Source organism: Vulpes lagopus, chromosome 1 (genome assembly GCF_018345385.1).
Source record: "Vulpes lagopus strain Blue_001 chromosome 1, ASM1834538v1, whole genome shotgun sequence".
NCBI lineage: Eukaryota > Metazoa > Chordata > Mammalia > Carnivora > Canidae > Vulpes > Vulpes lagopus.
Window position 1 is genome coordinate 61,852,205 of NC_054824.1, and position 18,676 is coordinate 61,870,880.

Here is an 18,676-nt window from a genome sequence, read left to right on the forward strand (position 1 = left end):
ATCTTCTTTTAGGAATCCTAGTTCAAAGCACAGCTAGTCAAAGCAAAGCTGGATGCACGTGAGATCTCTCTAGGATCTTTCTAGGGGGTATGTAACTGAATCTGTCACATCTGTAATGACATGTCTCTAACATGGAATGAATAATATCTAATTGTATGCAGAATAAACCAAAGGCATCTCCTTGAAACCAAGCTGCTGGTTCTCTATGGAAAAGGATATATGCATTCAGACAGATTATAAACAACTAAGGTGATGCAGTATTTCTTTATTTTTATTCTAAAGAGATACTCTAAAATGTGGGAAATCTTCCAAATATTGGGGAAACTATGGGCAAGAAGATGAATGTAACAAATCAGGGTGTCTGCAGCCATCAAAAATCATTATGGGGACTATGTAGCAACAATGAGAAAAATCTTGATGTAAACTGAAGAATATAACAGGAACAAAACTACATGTAAATACCAACTGTAATCAAGTTTAAACACGCTAATGGAAAAAACAGGTGGCGAACAAGAGTTTTTTTTCTTCCTGCTTAATTCTCTATTTTCCAAATTTTCTTTAAAAAAAAAAAAAGATTTTACTTATTCATTCATGAGAGAGAGAGAGAGAGAGAGAGAGAAAGAGAGAGAGAGGCAGAGACACAGGCAGAGGGAGAAGCAGGCTCCATGCAGGAATCTGATGTGGGACATGATCCCGGGTCTCCAGGATCACACCCTGGCCCAAAGGCAGGCGCTAAACCGCTGAGCCACCCAGGGATCCCCTATTTTCCAAATTTTCTGTAATGCTATTTGGTTCACCAAATATTGAGGACTAATATATGTTAGCCTTGGTTTTGAAGATCTTAAAATAAAAACTAACCCCACTTCTCCTGTACTCAAGGAGCTCACAAGAGGGATATTCCACTCACAGGACTCAGAGGTTTTCCGGGAAAGGAAAGCTTGAAGAGTCATCATAAAGAGGAAGAGTCTGCTTGGGCCACTTTAGCAGAGGTGAAGGCCTGGGAGGACTGGCAATGATTCTGCCAGTGTGGACCATGGATGCAGGGATTGGCAGGAGGTGATAATGGAGAAACAGGTTAAGAAGTTTAAGATATGGGGCACCTGGCTGGCTCAGAAGAGCATGCAACTCTTTTTTTTTTTTTAATTTTTTTTTAAATTTATGATAGTCAGAGAGAGAGAGAGAGAGAGGCAGAGACACAGGCAGAGTGAGAAGCAGGCTCCATGCACCGGGAGCCTGATGTGGGATTCGATCCCGGGTCTCCAGGATCGCGCCCTGGGCGAAAGGCAGGCGCCAAACCGCTGTGCCACCCAGGGATCCCAGCATGCAACTCTTGATCTTGGAGTTGTGAGTTCAAGCTCCACACTGAGTATAGAGATTACTTAAATAAATAAATAAATAAATAAATAAATAAATAAATAAATAAATAACAAACTTTAAAAAAAAGTTTAAGAGATATAGTCACTGTTACTTTTTGGAGGAACCATTTCATATTGTATTAGGAAAAAAGATTCAGAATAGAGACTGCTATAATACTCTAGTCAAGAAATGATGTGAGGCTGAACCAGATAAGTAGGAGTATGAATGAAAGGGATAGGACAAATATATAGGAGAGGAATTCAACAAACTCTGCTGACCAACTAGATGGATAACTAGATTACCTTTTTAATAATCAACATATTACCAACTCTTACTTATTGTAGCAGAAAATATCACAGTCAACGCTGATATGTCATAACATTATATCATATACTTCATAGTTAAGAACTATCATTCTGCTGATTTACTATAACGATACAATTCAGGACAGTTTTTTATTTTATTTTATTTTATTTATTTATTTTTAAAAAGATTTTATTTATTTATGAGAGAGAGAGAGGCAGAGACACAGGCAGAGGGAGAAGCAGGCTCCATGCAGGGAGCCCAATGTGGGACTTGATCCCGGAACTCCAGGATCATGCCCTGGGCTGAAGGCAGGCGCTAAGCTGCTGGGCCACCCAGGGATCCCCAGGACAGTTTTAATATCAAGTGTACTTCCAGATATTCTAAGTCCAAAGTGGTTTAGGTATTTCTTTCTTTTTTCTTTTTTTTAAGATTTTATTTATTCAGGAGAAATAGAGAGAGAGAGAGAGAGAGAGGCAGAGACATAAGCAGAGGGAGAAGCAGGCTCCATGCAGGGAGCCCGATGTGGGACCCGATCCTGGGACCCCACCCAGGATCATGCCCTGGGCCAAAGGCAAGCGCCAAGCCGCTGAGCCACTCAGGGATCCCCAGGTATGTTCTTTTTATATTTCCAATTATAGCATTAAAAATTCAAGAACGAGAACGGTTTTTAGTTTTCCATTTTTTGCATGTTTAACCAAGATCTCTGGATGAAAAGAGCTGAAGTCTATTTAAAAGAAAATCATGGAAAATTAAACCACAAACATTAGTTCTTCACTATTGTTACAGAAAATGGGCTTTACTATGAAAGGAGTGAACCTATGCTTCAATAACTATTTCAGGTTTTTAAGATTAAAAAAAGTAGAACCACTAAATTTCCATTTCACCATTCTGTGAACTGAGTAAACTGACAACTTACCAGTCTGCAAGGCAAAGGACCAAATAATGGTTTATCTTCATCACTTAAAATTCTTTCTGCAGATTAAAAATGGTTAAGATGATGAGTTTGATGTTATGTACATTTGAAAGCATAATACTGTCAGGTTCTGAAATCTTTTAAGTCATTTCACAAGAATTAACTGTGGATGAAAAGTAAAATTAAAAACACATCCTCTTAAGAAACAAGAAGTTATAAGCACCACCAAAATGAATTCACTTGCTGTGCTTTATTTATAAACTATCAATCTAATATTGTGTCTATATTTACTTCCTACTTCAAAGTCTTGATTTCTTTATACTTTTGCCACTTTACACATCTCATTTAAGTACAGGCTTCTACACATAATTCATGTTAGCACATGCTTGTGACTTAGCGAGAGACACAACTATAAATCTCTTACCTATGCTTTGGATGGTGTATGCACAACTACCCCAACACATTATGGGCACACGGGGATCCTCCTCATTGGGATGAACCTTTAGTCCCACCTTGTAAGTAGCAGTTCCAAATGTTGTTAGCATTTCTTTTATGCTCTCAGAATAAGGGTTCCTGAAGTAAACATGTATGGAATTAGCTTAAAACAATGTGTTCATGTTAATTAATTATGGTTTAGTTTTTTTTTTTTTTAAGATTTTATTTATTTATTCATGAGAGACATACAGAGAGAGTGGCAGAGACACACAGGCAGAGGGAGAAGAAGGCTCCCTATGGGGAGCCCAATGCGGGACTTGATCCCAAGATCCCAGGATCATGACCTGACCTGAAGGCAGATGCTCAACCACTGAGCCACTCAGGCATCCCTAATGGTTTAGTTTCTTAACAGCCATTTGCTATGTTGGAATTGAACCACTTACGCTATTTAAAAAACAGAGTGTGCAAAGCGGGAATTAAAGACATGCAAACTGTCCCTGAATAAGAGGAGTTATACTTTATTTTGGTGGGTAGGGGTGAGACCCAGGACTGAAAATAAGGTATTTGGTGGAAGCCTACATACTGAACCTTAAAAACAACCCTTGACCTCTATCTCCATTTTAAGAACACTGACAATGTATACCCACTGCCAAAGATGTTAGTCTCTCCAGCAAAGAAGCCTTGGGGGGAGCCATTTTACAAACAGGCATCTGGGGATCCCAAGTAAGAGCAGCAGGTGCCTGATCAGTTCACAGGTCAGCAAATTCCAGCCTGCCTACCAGGCATCAATGAGCTTTTTCATGACTTACTGTGGAACAGCCACCTGAGGACCAGTACACATTTAAAGAAAGAATCAAACATCAGAGAGATAAACCTAAACAAATAGGCAGAAACAAAAAAATACAGGGAAAACAGATAGTACAGAAGCCAGCAAACCTGCAAGAAATTTAGAGGATCAGCCTAAGAGGGCCAACAGTGAGCTAACTAACAGTAGGACCATCTCAAAGAACAGAAAAACCAAAAGACGACTGTCTAAGAAACAAAACAATTCTCATAACTAAAGGATATGAATCTTCAAAAAGTCAACTGAAAACGCAGTAAAATGGATGCGGAAAAGATTCATATACCAAGGAACATCACAGAGAAATTTTAGAACACTGGGAATTAAAGGGAAGTAATAGTCATAAAGGAACAGGAATCAGAATAGCATTAATTTCTCAATAGATGCTAGAATTTGGAGAACAATACTTTGAAAATCTAGATGAAAAATTACTTCTAGCCTATAATTCTATACCCAAGCCATCAACCAAGCATATGGATAAATAATTATATTTTCAGACATGAAAATTTAACACCCAGGCATCCTTTCTTAGGGTCACCTGTGCAAAACAAGGGAATAAATTAAGAAAGAGCATGATCTGAGATGCAGGGAAATATGAAGGGCATGGCCAGGCTTGGAAGTCTCAGGGTACCTTGTCCTGATCAGGGCAGGAGGACACAGGTTCCAGAACAGAAGATCATCTGATGTATCTGAGCACTGAGAAAAGTTACTGCTAGACATCTGAGAGAGCTATTACACCACGGGTGTGTACACAGAAAAGTAATATATCCATATAAAAACCAAGTACACGAAAGAAATAAGGTGATTATCAACCACCAGAAAGATAATGTTATATAAGAAAGGAAATAAAATCATAACACATAGCTTCTATTAGTAAAGAGCATTAAAATGCAAAAATTGCTAACCAGTTTAACTAAAAATTGTGAAATAACTCTACTTGGATAGTCGTGAAGAGCAGTGGATAGGGTAGATAGAGGTAAGGGTTGAATTTTAGTCAGTCAACAGAAAGATAATGGTGCAAAAACAATAAATCAAAAGACAGTCACCTAAGCATTTGAATTCGATATATAGAAATAAATGGCAAAACAAACAGTATCATAGGACTAGAGATGGGGATGGAGGTAGGCGATGTGGGAGGCAAAAGACTGATGTCTTTTCTAGTTGGTAGCTTTACATGCATTATGTCACTTTATCTTCACAACGTAAGGTAGATACTAGTACTCACTTTACAGATGAGGAAACTGAGGTACAGAGAGGTCAAGCAATTTGAAAAGCATCACATAGCTAGCAACTAGTGTTGCTGGGAACTGAATCAAGCAGTTGTAGTTTGTCTATAGAACCTATACTGTACTTTATAATAAAACAGGGCTGAAAATATTCTGGCTTTGATCCTGGGTTACTATGACATTGGTGGGGCCATCACCAGAAATATGAAAGTCAGAAGGAAAGTATAGGACTTGGGGGATGCTGAGCAGTTTGGATTTAGATGTACTGATTTGTTGCTGAGGAGAGCCAGATGAAGGGTAGAGCAGGAAGTCAGCAATGTAGACTAGGAGAGGTTGGTGAGAGGAAAGCATGTCACATGGTTCTTCAGTTTTTATCAATATACCCGCAGTAAGTATCAACATTTAATCCTTAAACCTCAGATTTCCAGATCAATGTACCATAATGTTTTGCTCCCTAGTTTGACAAATAATATTCTAACCACTAAATTTTTCAAGTGGAACAAATTCAGAAGAAATAAAATAATATACTCACTTAGGATGAAAATCAGGCCTAAACCCTTCAGGGAACTGCAATTCATCCATATTCTCTAAATTCTTTGAAGAAGCAGTATCTACAGAGATAACCATTTTATATTATTATTCATCAGTCTATAGTATTTCTATAAATTTCAGTCATAAATTTCATTCTAAATATAGGTCAAAGAAATTAAAAAATGACAGGAAAGATTACCATTAATAAAAAGTGGCCTAAGGTACATACAAAGCATGAGAAATACTACTGCTGATTGACCGAGGCACCTTCTACAGTCAACTATGCTTTTCCTAATAGTATAGCCACTAGAACACAGCTAGGGGAAGTAAGGAAGGTATGCTATTTTGTTTTTATAAAAACCAGTTGATACAAAATCTACTCAGACTGCTTTCCCACGAGGTCGTTAAATGTAGTACATATTTATGAAACTTGGTAAGTCTTTGGTAATGCCAACAATAAAGCAAGTCAGCCCATCAAGAACTAAAGCTGGCTCTGCAACACTCAGTTACATTCCCCCACCCCCAGAAGCTCTTCAATAAAATGGGGGAATAAGTGAGAAGTATTTATTATAAACTTCACATGAGCTTGTATGTTTTTCAAGAAATAGGGAATAATGTGGTAAGTCAAAACTAGTTCACTAAGACAAAGAAAATTAGAATAAGTCAAATTTTAAAATGAGAGGTTTCACTTTTAAATTAAAATATTCTTAAATAATTTCTTCTGGAGCTACATTTTCCAACAATCTCAGATTTTAGGGGAAAAATGAACTTATCAGAACTTACTAGGAGTATTTTCTTCTTTCCTAAGAACCTGTAATGCTTTTATTTGCTGAGAGATTGTTTTAATCCACTGAGTCAGTTTTGGTTGGTCTGAAATATTTAACCTGCTAGAGAAGATTATAGAGACTGTTTAGTATTCTGTTACTTAGTTTAAGATACAAAAAGACTCTATAATTATGCGCTTTATTATGCTCATGGGCATAATAGTTTAAACACACCTCCAAAAAAAAAAAAAAGAAAAAAAAAAAGCTAGGGGAAAATTCGGTGCCTTAAAAAAATAAGAATAGATATTTGCCAATAGAAATGAAAAGATATTGTCACTATAATGCTAATAACGTTATTTGTCAAAAATTTCATTTTTTCACAATACTGGAATTTGCTAGTATTTACTGAGTGTTTATTATGTGACACTTAGTAAAAGCATTTTATAGTATTAGGTTTAATCTTCAAAATACTCTTATGAAATAGGTTACATTATTTTCCCCATTTTACAGATGAGGAAACTGAGGTTCAGAGCTATGTAACTTGATTACAACCCCATCAAGGACAGATCTAGCATTCAAACCCAGGTATATCAGACTCCAAAAAAGCCTGTATTCTTCATGAACTATGTTGTAATTGACCTTCACGGCGGGGGGAACAACTAAAGTAATGCATGAAATACAACAAATATAATTTTCTTCTGATATGCAGTGAATCCTTAATCTAACAATGATTAATTTATCAATTCAAATGCAGATGTAAGTCATGATTTTCTGTTATGATTAAAAAGTGTGAGCTTATACTCAAATCTACTAATGTTTTAAGAAGATTTTGTGGTAGCATAAACTAAGACATCATAGTTTGAATTCCTAAAATTGAAAAGAACTTTGCTTTGAGTTGGATCCAAATAGCACAGAAATTAATAATGTTTAATATGCGCAAAACTTAAATTAGTATTTGTGCAGGTAAGGTAGACAGTGTAATTCTAAACTGAGATATAAAACCCAGTTTTGAATAGAAGAGAGTATCAAATTCATATTGAACTGAGAATGTGCAATACTTCTATTAACCAGAAACATCCTAGAAATTATGAAGTAAAAATTTTCCATTTTGAAAATGTCAACAGATTTTCATATTTTGGCCCAACTCCTGAGGTATTATCAACCAGTAGAGTGTAAAAAAATTACATTTGTTAGAATATTCAATAAATTCAGTTTAAACAGCTCCTCCATCCCCCATCCATTTACTAAGCATATCTTGCAAAGTATGAGGAAGAGATTTAGAGTCCTAGAAATAAAGGATATAGTTTTCATAAATACATGAGAATTTTACACCTTCTATAATGTATTATGGGTGACCAAGAAACTATTAAATTTGGCCCGTTCCTTTCTAAAAACTAAAGTCATATTTCACGGGAATACCAAAAGAAATGACTACAAAAAAGAGAATCTGGAAAACATTATGCAATTACCTAGTGTGATTCTCTCCCCTCTGGTTTATCATTTCATTATTTTCAAAGGAAAACTACTGCTTAAATACAAAGGTTTATGAGCCCAAATTTACCTGTTAAAAATATTTCGTGGAGGAAGCAGCAGAGGAATTACAGTATTACTCAAGCACTCACAGAGGGGACAAAGGAATTCTCCGTTTTCCACATCATAGCTGGTATGTAAGCGCAATCTCTGTTGCCTTCGCTGTTCTTTAGCTTGAACGGAATCAAAATACCTTTACAATTAGAGAACATGAGGTATCAAAAACAATGGTAATTTTTCTCAATGAGAGCCACAAGCTTCAACGTTTTAACTAATTTGTTTCCACAATACAAGAATTAAAATCTTCACATTTCTTGGTCTCAGTGCTGCCTTGTCACTTCCCTAGGGCTGGTGGCGACTTCCTAGCGCAAATGCATGATCACTGAATGAGCACAGTGCTAAGATAATAGCATTGATTCATTGGTTTTGCAGAATAGAAAGCACCAAGGTAGAACAAATTAGATGTTATCCCATCTTAGGTTAGGGAGCCAGGACAATCTCAGGAAGTAATAAGGCAAGTACTAACACCTTTCAAATCAAGAGGAACACCCTGGAAAGACATTACTCATCTAGGGTTTATGCCACCGAAAAAATCTTTTTCTTCATCCAGTTTGTTAGCTAATACAGATCCCCACATTTAAAGATATATCTGACATACTATGAAGTTTCTAAGATACTCCTTTCACATGTATGACAAAGCAACTCAATTTTAGTTGTTATTAGGTAGTGATATGCAGTTTTTTTCTTCAGCATCTCTAGTTCTCTTTTTTTGGAATGAAATGTCTTTTACTTAAAAAGTTAATTTTGAGCCTTCGGATAAGCTTCTCTTGACTAATATTAAGAATATAAATTACCTTTGCCAACAATGGGCATGCATAATGTGCCCACAGCTACCAGTGTGTGTTCCGCAAGACAGATCAGGGTGCATGAATAATGGATCATATTTTTCTGCATTACAAAACAAACAAACAAAAAACAAAACAAAACAAAAAACCAAGCATTTAATCTTCCTATAATAAAGGTACAACTTTAAATTGTGAAATCCTTGATAAGTGTTTGTAAACTTGAAATGAAATGCTAGTTTATTCCTTTGAGATACCAGTAATTTATGCAAGACCCTGGATTACTGAGAAAGCAAGACTCTCTAATTTTCAACACCCTGAGCAAATTAAACATCCCTGATTTGTTAACTGAAACTAGAATTCTGTATTATACATCTCTACTCTTCCACGCTTTGAGGGCACCATTCCTTCCAAAATTCCTGAGCTTATTAAGGGGGAGATACTTCCCCGGGGCTGCCTTTAATACTTTAGGATAGCTGGGTCATAAGATCTGCAACAAAAAAGTTGTTTTGGCATTAATGGAGCGCCCCCTAGAGGAGATTCTGCTTAAGACACTCATGCAAAGAATAGTCACAATCTCTGTACCAGAGCCAAAGCCAAATGCCCAGGACTAGCAGCCCAGATGGGGAAAAAGAGTAATTTAAACAGTCTTCTGTTCTGATGCTAATTTTTATATTCAAAGGAGATGATAACATGAAGACAAACTTAAGATGAGTGCCTGGCTTCTTTTTGGAATTCTCTATATAAATTAGCATAGTCTTAGAAATTCCATAACATTCTATAAAGAATTATTCAAGTTTTAATTTGCTTTATATACTAGAACAGTACAAATGTCATAGGATAAAAAAAGATCTTTCCCGATATAAATTGTGAAAGCATTTGGAAAACCTTAGAGCAAAAAGCTTTTTCTTCACAAAATAACTAATTAAATAAAATTGATAACTTTATCTCTGGCCTGCAATGAAATTTATAAATTGCTTAGTTCAAATGATTATTTTTTAAGATGAAGCAGATCAATCTTTTTCAGCTAGGCTCTTGAGAGCTAGCTACACTATAAGAAGACTTTCCTTACAGAGAAAAAGCTATCCTACCAGCAGGTTTTCAATTCTACAATGTAAAAGGCACTTGCTAAATAAGTGCTTTGGAAATTCCTAAGACACAGTTCTCACTCTCAAGAAGTTTACTGGAATTGTTGAGGCATATGACATATAAACAAGTCTAAGAGTAGAGATATAAAAGTGTCTGCAGCTTAGATGCTCCTGGAGGAATGAATGACTTATTCCCTCCTTAGCAGTTGGAAAAGGGCACTTAACTGTTATTCCTCTTTAAGGGGCACCTGTTTCGCTCAAAGTCACACCTCTTTCCAGAGGTGGCCAACAACCAGTCACTGATCAGTGTTGGGATTTAAAGACGCAATTCCCCTTGCTCCAAAAAAGGACACCTTTGAAGGGCCATCTGGCCCCAGAGTTCCAGTGGGGTGGGATGAAGCCTTTGAGGAATTGCATTAAAGCTCAACTTCTCCCTTTGCCTAAACCTGATTCCTTCCTCTCCATTCCACAGATGTTGATTCCAAGGCTTTCCCAAATAAATGTCCTGCATGGTCATCTCTATTTCAAGAGTCTGCTTTCTGGGGAACCCTATCAGTGATATTATCACTACTTTGCATCAGAATCTGGTTCAAGGACTGTTTTTTATAGGCAACTCGGTTGCCAGTGAGATTCCCAAGATCGGTTCCCAAGAGATTCCACTTTGGATTTATCCAGTAGACAAAATTATTGTTTCAGAGTGGCAACTAATTAGTAGGACTTTACAAGTGTATTGAAAAATGGGAAAGACTGCTAAGTACCAAGTATGCTAATACTGTATCACAAAGAAAAGCTTTCTTTTGAAAATCTGTTATTTACCAGCTATGTAATTCATGGCTGATACTTAACTTCTGGAGTGTTTCCACATCTGTCAACTGGAAAATTTTTGCCTAAGATGCCACCGAACCAAACCTATGGAGTTATTATTAGCTTAATAAAATTTCTTTGCCACAATGAGCGGCAGTCACTGAGAGGGAGGAGAGGATCTAGCTATGACTTACCTGGATCCTGAATGAATTTACTCCTGTTTTTTGATAATACAGTTGATCTTTGAACAAATGCTGCCAGAACCATTGCCTTGCTCTCCACCTTCACCTCTTGCTCCTCTTGACACAATATACAGGTAACAAACTGTCTCTGTTCAGGGACCTGAGTTTGTGCTGGTCCCAAAGCTGTAAGTGCCATATTTGAAACCATAGGGCTGCAATAAAAGAATACAAGTTTCATGAATGAGCCTAAGAAGTTTCCATTTAATCATAAAGCAGTAGACTTTAGGTACATACATATTCAACATGTGTGGTTTTGATGATTTGAACTGGTAGAAGTCACTCATATATATGAAACCATCTCCTATAACCCTCACAGCAATCCAATATGCAACACAGAAGCCAGACACTCAGTTAACTGAGCCTAGTACACTCATTCTTTTTTTTTTCTTAAGATTTATTTATTTGAGAGAGAGAAAGAGAGCGTGCAAGGTACAGAGGGAGAGAATCTCAAGGAGATTCCTGACACAGGGCTCGATCTCACGACCCTAAGATCATAACCTGAGCCAAAATCAAGAGTTGGATGCTCTGGGCAGCCCGGGTGGCTCAGCAGTTTAGTGCCGCCTTCAGCCCAGGGCCGGATCCTGGAGACCCAGGATCAAGTCCTGTGTCGGGCTCCCTGTGTGGAGCCTGCTTCTCCCTCTGCCTGTGTCTCTGCCTCTCTCTCTCTGTGTCTCTCATGAATAAATAAATAAAATCTTAAAAAAAAAAAAAGAGTTGGATGCTCAACGAACTGAGCCACCCAGGCGCCCTGTGCACTCATTCTTTGAATGTCAAGTGTGTTCTGTGTGACACATCATTTTGAGCATACACATGGTATCTTATCTATAGTTGGAGATATACTCATAAATGTATACTAAAAACTAAAATTCTATGGGTAATTCCTATTCGCCTACCAATCCTTCTAAATTACTTTCAGACTAAAAGTGACTTATAAGGAATACAACCCAACATCTTTCCCATTTGAGAATCAATGGTCAAGAGATAAAAAAATGTTAATTATTTTTTTACCTATTATCAAGAACAGCAGAAGTAGAGGCATCTAGTTCTAATGTCTGCTGAAAGAGTTCTTTGTTCTCATCAATAAAGTGCCGCTGCATCTCAGACATCTGGGCCATGATCTTTTCTCTGCGCAGTCTGGCAATCTCAGCTTTTCTCTTCCTCTCAGCTTTGTCTTTGTCTCTTGAACTCTAATTTAATTAGACCATTAAATGCCAAATTAACATTTTTGCCCCAAAGCAGAACTGTCTTGATTGTAACTACTACTTAAAAACTATTTAATAATCTTACTTATCTAAACAAGAGAAAAGATTTTTTTAGCCTTGTTTAAAAAAAAAGAATAGACACAGAAAAAAAATTGCTACAACAAATAAAAAGTGGCACATTGTTTGGAATTCACATTTTTTTGTGAATAACATCAACTACCAACTTATTACAGATAAGTTTAGTTGTTTATAGTGAACTTGCTACAATCCTTCAGTAGGACCTCATTTGCTTTTTTATACCTCTTCCATTATGGTTCCTTCAGTCTCTGCCACAGGACTGGTGGATGAACTCTCTCTTATCTTCTTAATAGCATTAAAAGTCTATGACAAAAAGTATCAGTTATTTGGAAGCTATGAAATATTATCAAAATTTAAAGATAACGAACACTGAATGTTTCTCATGAAAAGCAAAGTGATGCCAGAAATTGTACCTTTAATATCCATCTAATCATATCTTTGTGGACATCTAGGTAGGGAGCATTCTGTAGTGTTTCCAGCATAGCTAATATGCTAGGGGAGTTGTTTGGTGCTTCACCAGGTTCTAAGGCAGAAAAAAAATAAAAGGCACAATAACAACTAATATTTCACAGTGCTTATTACTATGCACAAGAAGATAAGGTTGCTTATAACATTATCTGCCCATCATTTACTTACAGCTCTACTTCTTAGAGATTTTCAATACTTCTTAAGAATGTGATGTATATGTAGTTAAAAACAAGTTAATAACTAGAATGCTTTAATCATTCAAAATGGACATCTTATACCAAGTGATTATTTTAACATAGCCTTTAGCAATTAAATAAAAACCCAGCTAAAAGGTCTACCTGAGATTTAAAAAAGTGTAAGAAATGAACTAGATTACACGGGTGTGTGTGTAAAAATACATCAACTTATTTTGGCCTTTTTTTTTTTTTTTAAGATTTTATTTATTTATTCATGAGAGGCAGAGAGAGAGAGGCAGAGACACAGGCAGAGGGAGAAGCAGGCTCTATGCAGGGAGCTTGACGTGGGACTCAATCCGGGGTCTCCAGGATCACACCCTGGGCTGCAGGCGGCACTAAACGGCTGCGCCACCCGGGCTACCCTGGCCTTTTTTTTTTTTTAAGGTTTTAATTAATTTGACACTCAGAGAGAGCAAACACAAGCAGGGGGAGCAGCAGGCAGAGGGAGAGGGAGAAGCAGACTCCCAGCTGAGCAGAGAGCTCCACATGAGGCTAGATCTCAGGACCCTGGGATCGTGATCTGAGCTGAAGGCAGATGCTTAACCAACTGAGCCACCCAGGTGCCCCTTGTTTTGGCCTTTTAATAAAACCTAGATTTAAAATAAAATGCATTTCTTCTTCTGTAAGTTATTTCTTTGAGGAAAAGACATATAAGTCCACATCAAGAGTACACTTAATCTAAATGTTAGCTAATTTAGTTTTATAGTAAAAAATGTCCAGTTATTGACTTTCTTGGTTTAAGTGCTGCCTTTTGGGCAAAATATTCCTAAGAGGGCAAGAGATTGAACTATGTGATCTTTTAATATTCTTTCAGATCTAAAGTTTTGTGGCTAATTTTAGGGACTTGACTCTAAACAGGGTTTTAATTATATAAAATGTTTAAAGAGAAATATGAGGAATGGCTAGAGAAAATGATTGTTGAAAGAAAGAGACAAAGAGAAAGAGAATCTGATGTTGTAGAGTGATGAGTGGATGAAATTATAGTTTAATACCTTTAATGGGTATTACTATCCATTATACCACCTGCTGAAACTCCTAGTATAAATTCATTTAAATATCTGAGCAAATGGTGGATTGCAGGTCTGGGGCAGGGAAAGTATAAGATGAGTCTGGGGCATGTTTTGTGCCAGAAAGTAAGGTGTGCTCAAATACTGACAGGCTAGGGTCAAAAGGGCAGGGAAGCCAACTGAACAGATTCCCACTGACCAAAACTAGCAATTTGAGTATCAAAAAGAATCTTTTTTTTTTTTTTAAAGGAACCTTGACCATATGTGACTATAAAAAATGGAGTAAATGAAAACCCAAGAGTAATATTAAAAAGCAAAGCACAACAATCCTAAGTGAACAAAGAAGCCTCATAGTTGTAACCCCTGAAGGCAACTATTAGACCAAATGCTTATTTTGAAAATCAAGAGAGGAAAGGCTTTTCTTTAGAGATGAAATATGATGGCTGAAATGAATGCTTTAAAAAAGTGTGCAAATATTAAAGAAAATATAGCAAAATACTAACTACTAAGTCTAGGTGGTAGGTGTATGGATGTTTCCTGTACCAACATTTGCCTGTGTTTACAATTTTTAACAATAAAAAGCTAAAAGAAAAGTCTCCTGGCCTTCTAAAAAAAATCACATTACTTTATATATAAAATGATAATCTAATCTTCTATAGCTAATTTTCTTATTTTTAATAATATGTCTTTATAACAGCAAGAATTTAAAAATGAACCCTGATAGTAAACTTTGTATTTTCAAAGCATATCTGAGAATTAAATGTATGTGCTATACTGATTTCAAGCTAAGGACTCCTCATTAATGCTTTCAGTTTATGAATTAAAATTTATGTATTTTAAGTATGTGCAGTCCCTAAGTATTTTCATGAAAATACATCAGGATCAGGATATGATATATAGTACCTTTAACACACAGATGAGTACATATAACCTCAGAAATCTGGATTTACTATAATCTATTTAGAATCTATATGAGCAAATAAGAGGTTATATTACATATTTAAAATCAGTAGTATCTTCAATTAGTTTAGTAAAAAGTATATACATACTTGATATCTTCTGAGTGAAGGTAAATGTTACTACATGCTCTTCTGTGACATTGTCTAAATGCTGTTTTTCTTCTTGTAGTGCCATTCCAATTAAATGTAACACCTTGAATAAAATGTTTTGTAACTTTTAGTACATCAAAAATCAAGCACTTTTTTAAAAAAAAGATTTTGTTTATTTATTCATGAGAGACACAGAGAGAATGAGAGGCAGAGACACAGGCAGAAGGAGAAGTAGGCTCCATGCAGGGAGCCTGACATGGGACTCAATCCCGGGTCTCCAGGATCAGGCCCTGGGCTGAAGGCGGCACTAAACCGTAGAGCAACCCTGGCTGCCCAAGCACGTATTTTTATAGGCGGTAATAAAAAAGGATTCACCACTGAAAAAAGATAAAGCAAACTACTAAAGACTAAGTGCAAAAAATAATTTGAAGTACTAATTTTTATTAAATTCAAACTCTAAATTTTTTTTTCTTTTCTTTTTTTTTTTTTTAATTTTTATTTATTTATGATAGTCACACAGAGAGAGAATGAGAGAGAGGCAGAGACACAGGCAGAGGGAGGCAGGCTCCATGCAGCGGGAGCCCGACGTGGGATTCGATCCTGGGTCTCCAGGATCGTGCCCTGGGCCAAAGGCAGGCGCCAAACCGCTGCGCCACCCAGGGATCCCTAAATTTTGTTTTCTAATAAAAAATTCTCATTAAGGAAACAAAAATTTCCATGTCACCTTGGAAGAAAATTCAACTGCAAATTCTTAGAGTAAGTTCATGTAATACGTCCTTCTCAGTTTTATGACATCCCTACACTACAGTCTTTAAAAAAAATTTAAGAATCAGTGACCAAATAGAGCTGAAAGCATCTATCATGTAATGATCTAGTTTATAATATTCTCTAGTTTCTCTAAGAACTAAAAATCTTAATCATCTCAGAAAGATATTCTTTCTTTTTTTCTTTCTTTTCTTTCTTTCTTTCTTTCTTTTTTTTTTTTTGATTTTTATTTATTTATTCATGAGAGACACAAGGAGAGAGAGGCAGAGACATAGGCAGAGGGAGAAGGCGCTCCTCACATGGAGCCCGATGCAGGACTTGATACTGGACTGGGATGATGCCCTGAGCCAAAGGCAGGCGCTCAACTGCTGAGCCACCCAGGCATCCCCATACTTTTATTTCTAATACCACATAATTTATGAAGATTTTTATAGTTCTTAAATCTCACAAAAAATCCCTTACTAGACTTCTAGGAAAATATAAAATTACATCGATTTTATTTGCATCTTTACTGCTCTTATCCTGCTTCCCAATTTTGGAAGGAAATATGTGTGTGTTGTCTATATGTTTCCCCACACAAAGAGCTACTGTGGCTGTCAGAGACTTGGATGAACTAGGTTAGCTTGAAGGACATAAAATAAATGTACATAAAAGGTAATGCTGTTCACTCCTTTCTTCTCCATCATTTCCCATAAATCTATTGCTCATATAATACTGATGGTCTCTAGTAGCCTATAACTCCATGCTTTTACATTTTAAGTATATGTTTATAAATGGGAGGGGTGTGTGTGAGTATACACATATCCTAGCCAATGAGACACTTGAGTCTGCTGAGATAATGGAAAGAAAAATAGCTTTGGAGGATGGATCTGAAATAATGCTTGCTTTCATTTATATCCTGGCTTCATAGCTTTCAATCTAACGTGCCTTCAGGGAATCTGTGTAAGCCTAATTTCATCATCTTTAAAATGGGGGGAAAAAAACACCTTCCCTGTAGAGTTTTAAGAATTGCAAATATTGTATGCAAAAGTACCTACCACAGAAACAGGTACAGAGTAGGCAAATTCTATTAACTGAATAATTACTATTATGTTACTTACTAGTTGAGTAACACCAACAAGTTAACTGAATCTTACTGAAACTTGACTTCTTCATCTATGTAATGGAAAAAGTTTATCTACCCAAATGGGTGTTGTGTGAATTCAATGAAGTAAACAATTCAACAATGACTTACATCAAAGCTGTAAAATAAAATACAAACAAGGTTCTATCACTTATTAGCTACATGACCATAAATCTTGGAGTTTTAATTTCTTCAATTGTAAAATATAGATACTGATGAACCCACAGTTTTTTGAGGAGGTTAAATAAAAACATGTTAAGGATAACACATTATACAAGTGTCAGAGTACTGCATAAACAGATATCACAAATAATCAATGAGAGAAGAGTGGCCAACAAGACCAAGGTAATCACAACTAAGTGGTATAATTAAAAAATACCTGCCTGGCTCTCATTTTCATTGTCAGACACAAAAGCAGTAACAATATTACTATATTTCAAATTAAAATAACACTGTTTTGTGCTAATTTGTCTGTGTATAGATATTGACAAGAATATTTTGACTTTTACTAAAAAAGCACTAAAATATAAATAATAAGTGTTTTCAAACCTACCCTTTGGAGCATGGACTCAGACCAGGCATATCCGTTATGTTCTACAGCCCACTGCAGTACTGTCCTCATGATGCACAACATCACATCTGACTGCAAAATGTTTACCAGACTTGCAAATAGAGGGCAGAAAGGAGGCAAAACTGGAGGTGGAAGTGCTGAAAATAAAGTTATTATTTGGCTTCTTCTGTAGAACATGTTTTTAAAAACCCATCTTTTGATAGTCTTCACTCAAAGAATAATCATTAACACGGATCTTAAAGTTATATTTTACCTTCACAAGGTCAAATGCATAAAAACTACATAAATAGTAGTGCAGTGCAGAGGAAAGCCTTTCTTTTCCCTAAAAATGTCCTAGGATATGAGATAAAAACCACTAAGCCAGAGGTGACTCAGTACAGTCTATTTCTGTATTTGCATATTTATTAGTCTTTTGAATGTTCACTTGGAAAGCAAACATTTAAATCTTCCAATTCACCAATAGTAAACATTATAGTCAATAGAAAACAACATTTAACAAGTAGAAAAGAGAAAAGATTTTTAGAAAGATTAAAAATACCTGTATCTTCCCTGTTTTGTCTTTTCAATTTCCGTTGAGCTTCCTCTGCCTAATAAAATTGGAGAGGCAATTAGTAATACACAACAACCTAATATCTACAACTACTAAGTTAATTTTTGTCATACCATTTTCTGATTTTAGAAGATATTTACCCTTATTTCTTGGCACCCCCCCAAGCCCCAAATGACACATCAAGATTATTTTCCTTTCCTACACACTACCCACCCCCACCAAGCCCCAAAGAAGTTCTTTCTTATCTTAATATGCAGGGGAATGATGTATAAACCAAAACCAAAATGTTATCTAGGGTTAAGCTCTATGGTACACATCTAAAACTAAACAAAGCTTCATGTTTAAGTTTAATTAACATCCTTTACGAAAACATGTTTTAAGAGTAGACTGCTGGGGTGCCTGGGAGGGCTCAGTGGGTTAAGTGTCTGACTCTTGATTTCAGCTCAGGTCATGACCTCAGGGATCATAAGACTGAACCCCCATGTCAGGCTTTGTGCTCAGTGGGAGTCTGCTGGAGATTCTCTCCCTCTGGCCCTCCCACATGCATGTACAATTTACCTCTTTCTCAAATTATAAATAAGTAAATCTTAAAAAAAAAAAAAAAAAAAAAAAAGACTCCTAAAAGACAAAATTTACCTAACAATTATGAGGAAAATTCCCTAAATTACTATGGAAAAGGATAATGTTAAGTAGTAGCAATTCTGAAATGAACATAAAAGAGCTTAACTGATTATTATACAGGTTGACAA

The 18,676-nt window shown here is 36.2% G+C and overlaps 1 protein-coding gene across 6 annotated transcripts in view; it reads right to left on the bottom strand.

The window, feature by feature from the left end:
- Positions 1-18,676, bottom strand: part of UBR2 (ubiquitin protein ligase E3 component n-recognin 2) — a 122,975-nt gene that overhangs the window by 17,239 nt on the left and 87,060 nt on the right. For 4 of the 6 annotated variants that reach the window (XM_041769780.1, XM_041769746.1, XM_041769920.1 and 1 more), the window contains 13 exons: positions 17,916-17,964; positions 17,360-17,514; positions 14,919-15,021; positions 12,572-12,681; positions 12,381-12,461; positions 11,887-12,065; positions 10,831-11,030; positions 8,757-8,850; positions 7,934-8,095; positions 6,392-6,495; positions 5,610-5,688; positions 3,000-3,148; positions 2,579-2,634 (listed from right to left, as the gene is read on the bottom strand). In XM_041769780.1, coding sequence (XP_041625714.1) covers positions 2,579-2,634; positions 3,000-3,148; positions 5,610-5,688; positions 6,392-6,495; positions 7,934-8,095; positions 8,757-8,850; positions 10,831-11,030; positions 11,887-12,065; positions 12,381-12,461; positions 12,572-12,681; positions 14,919-15,021; positions 17,360-17,514; positions 17,916-17,964 — 1,521 coding nt within the window. Of the gene's footprint in view, positions 1-2,578; positions 2,635-2,999; positions 3,149-5,609; positions 5,689-6,391; positions 6,496-7,933; positions 8,096-8,756; positions 8,851-10,830; positions 11,031-11,886; positions 12,066-12,380; positions 12,462-12,571; positions 12,682-14,918; positions 15,022-17,359; positions 17,515-17,915; positions 17,965-18,676 lie in introns of those variants that run through there. The other 2 variants (XM_041769855.1, XM_041770067.1) reach the window with 2 other exon arrangements.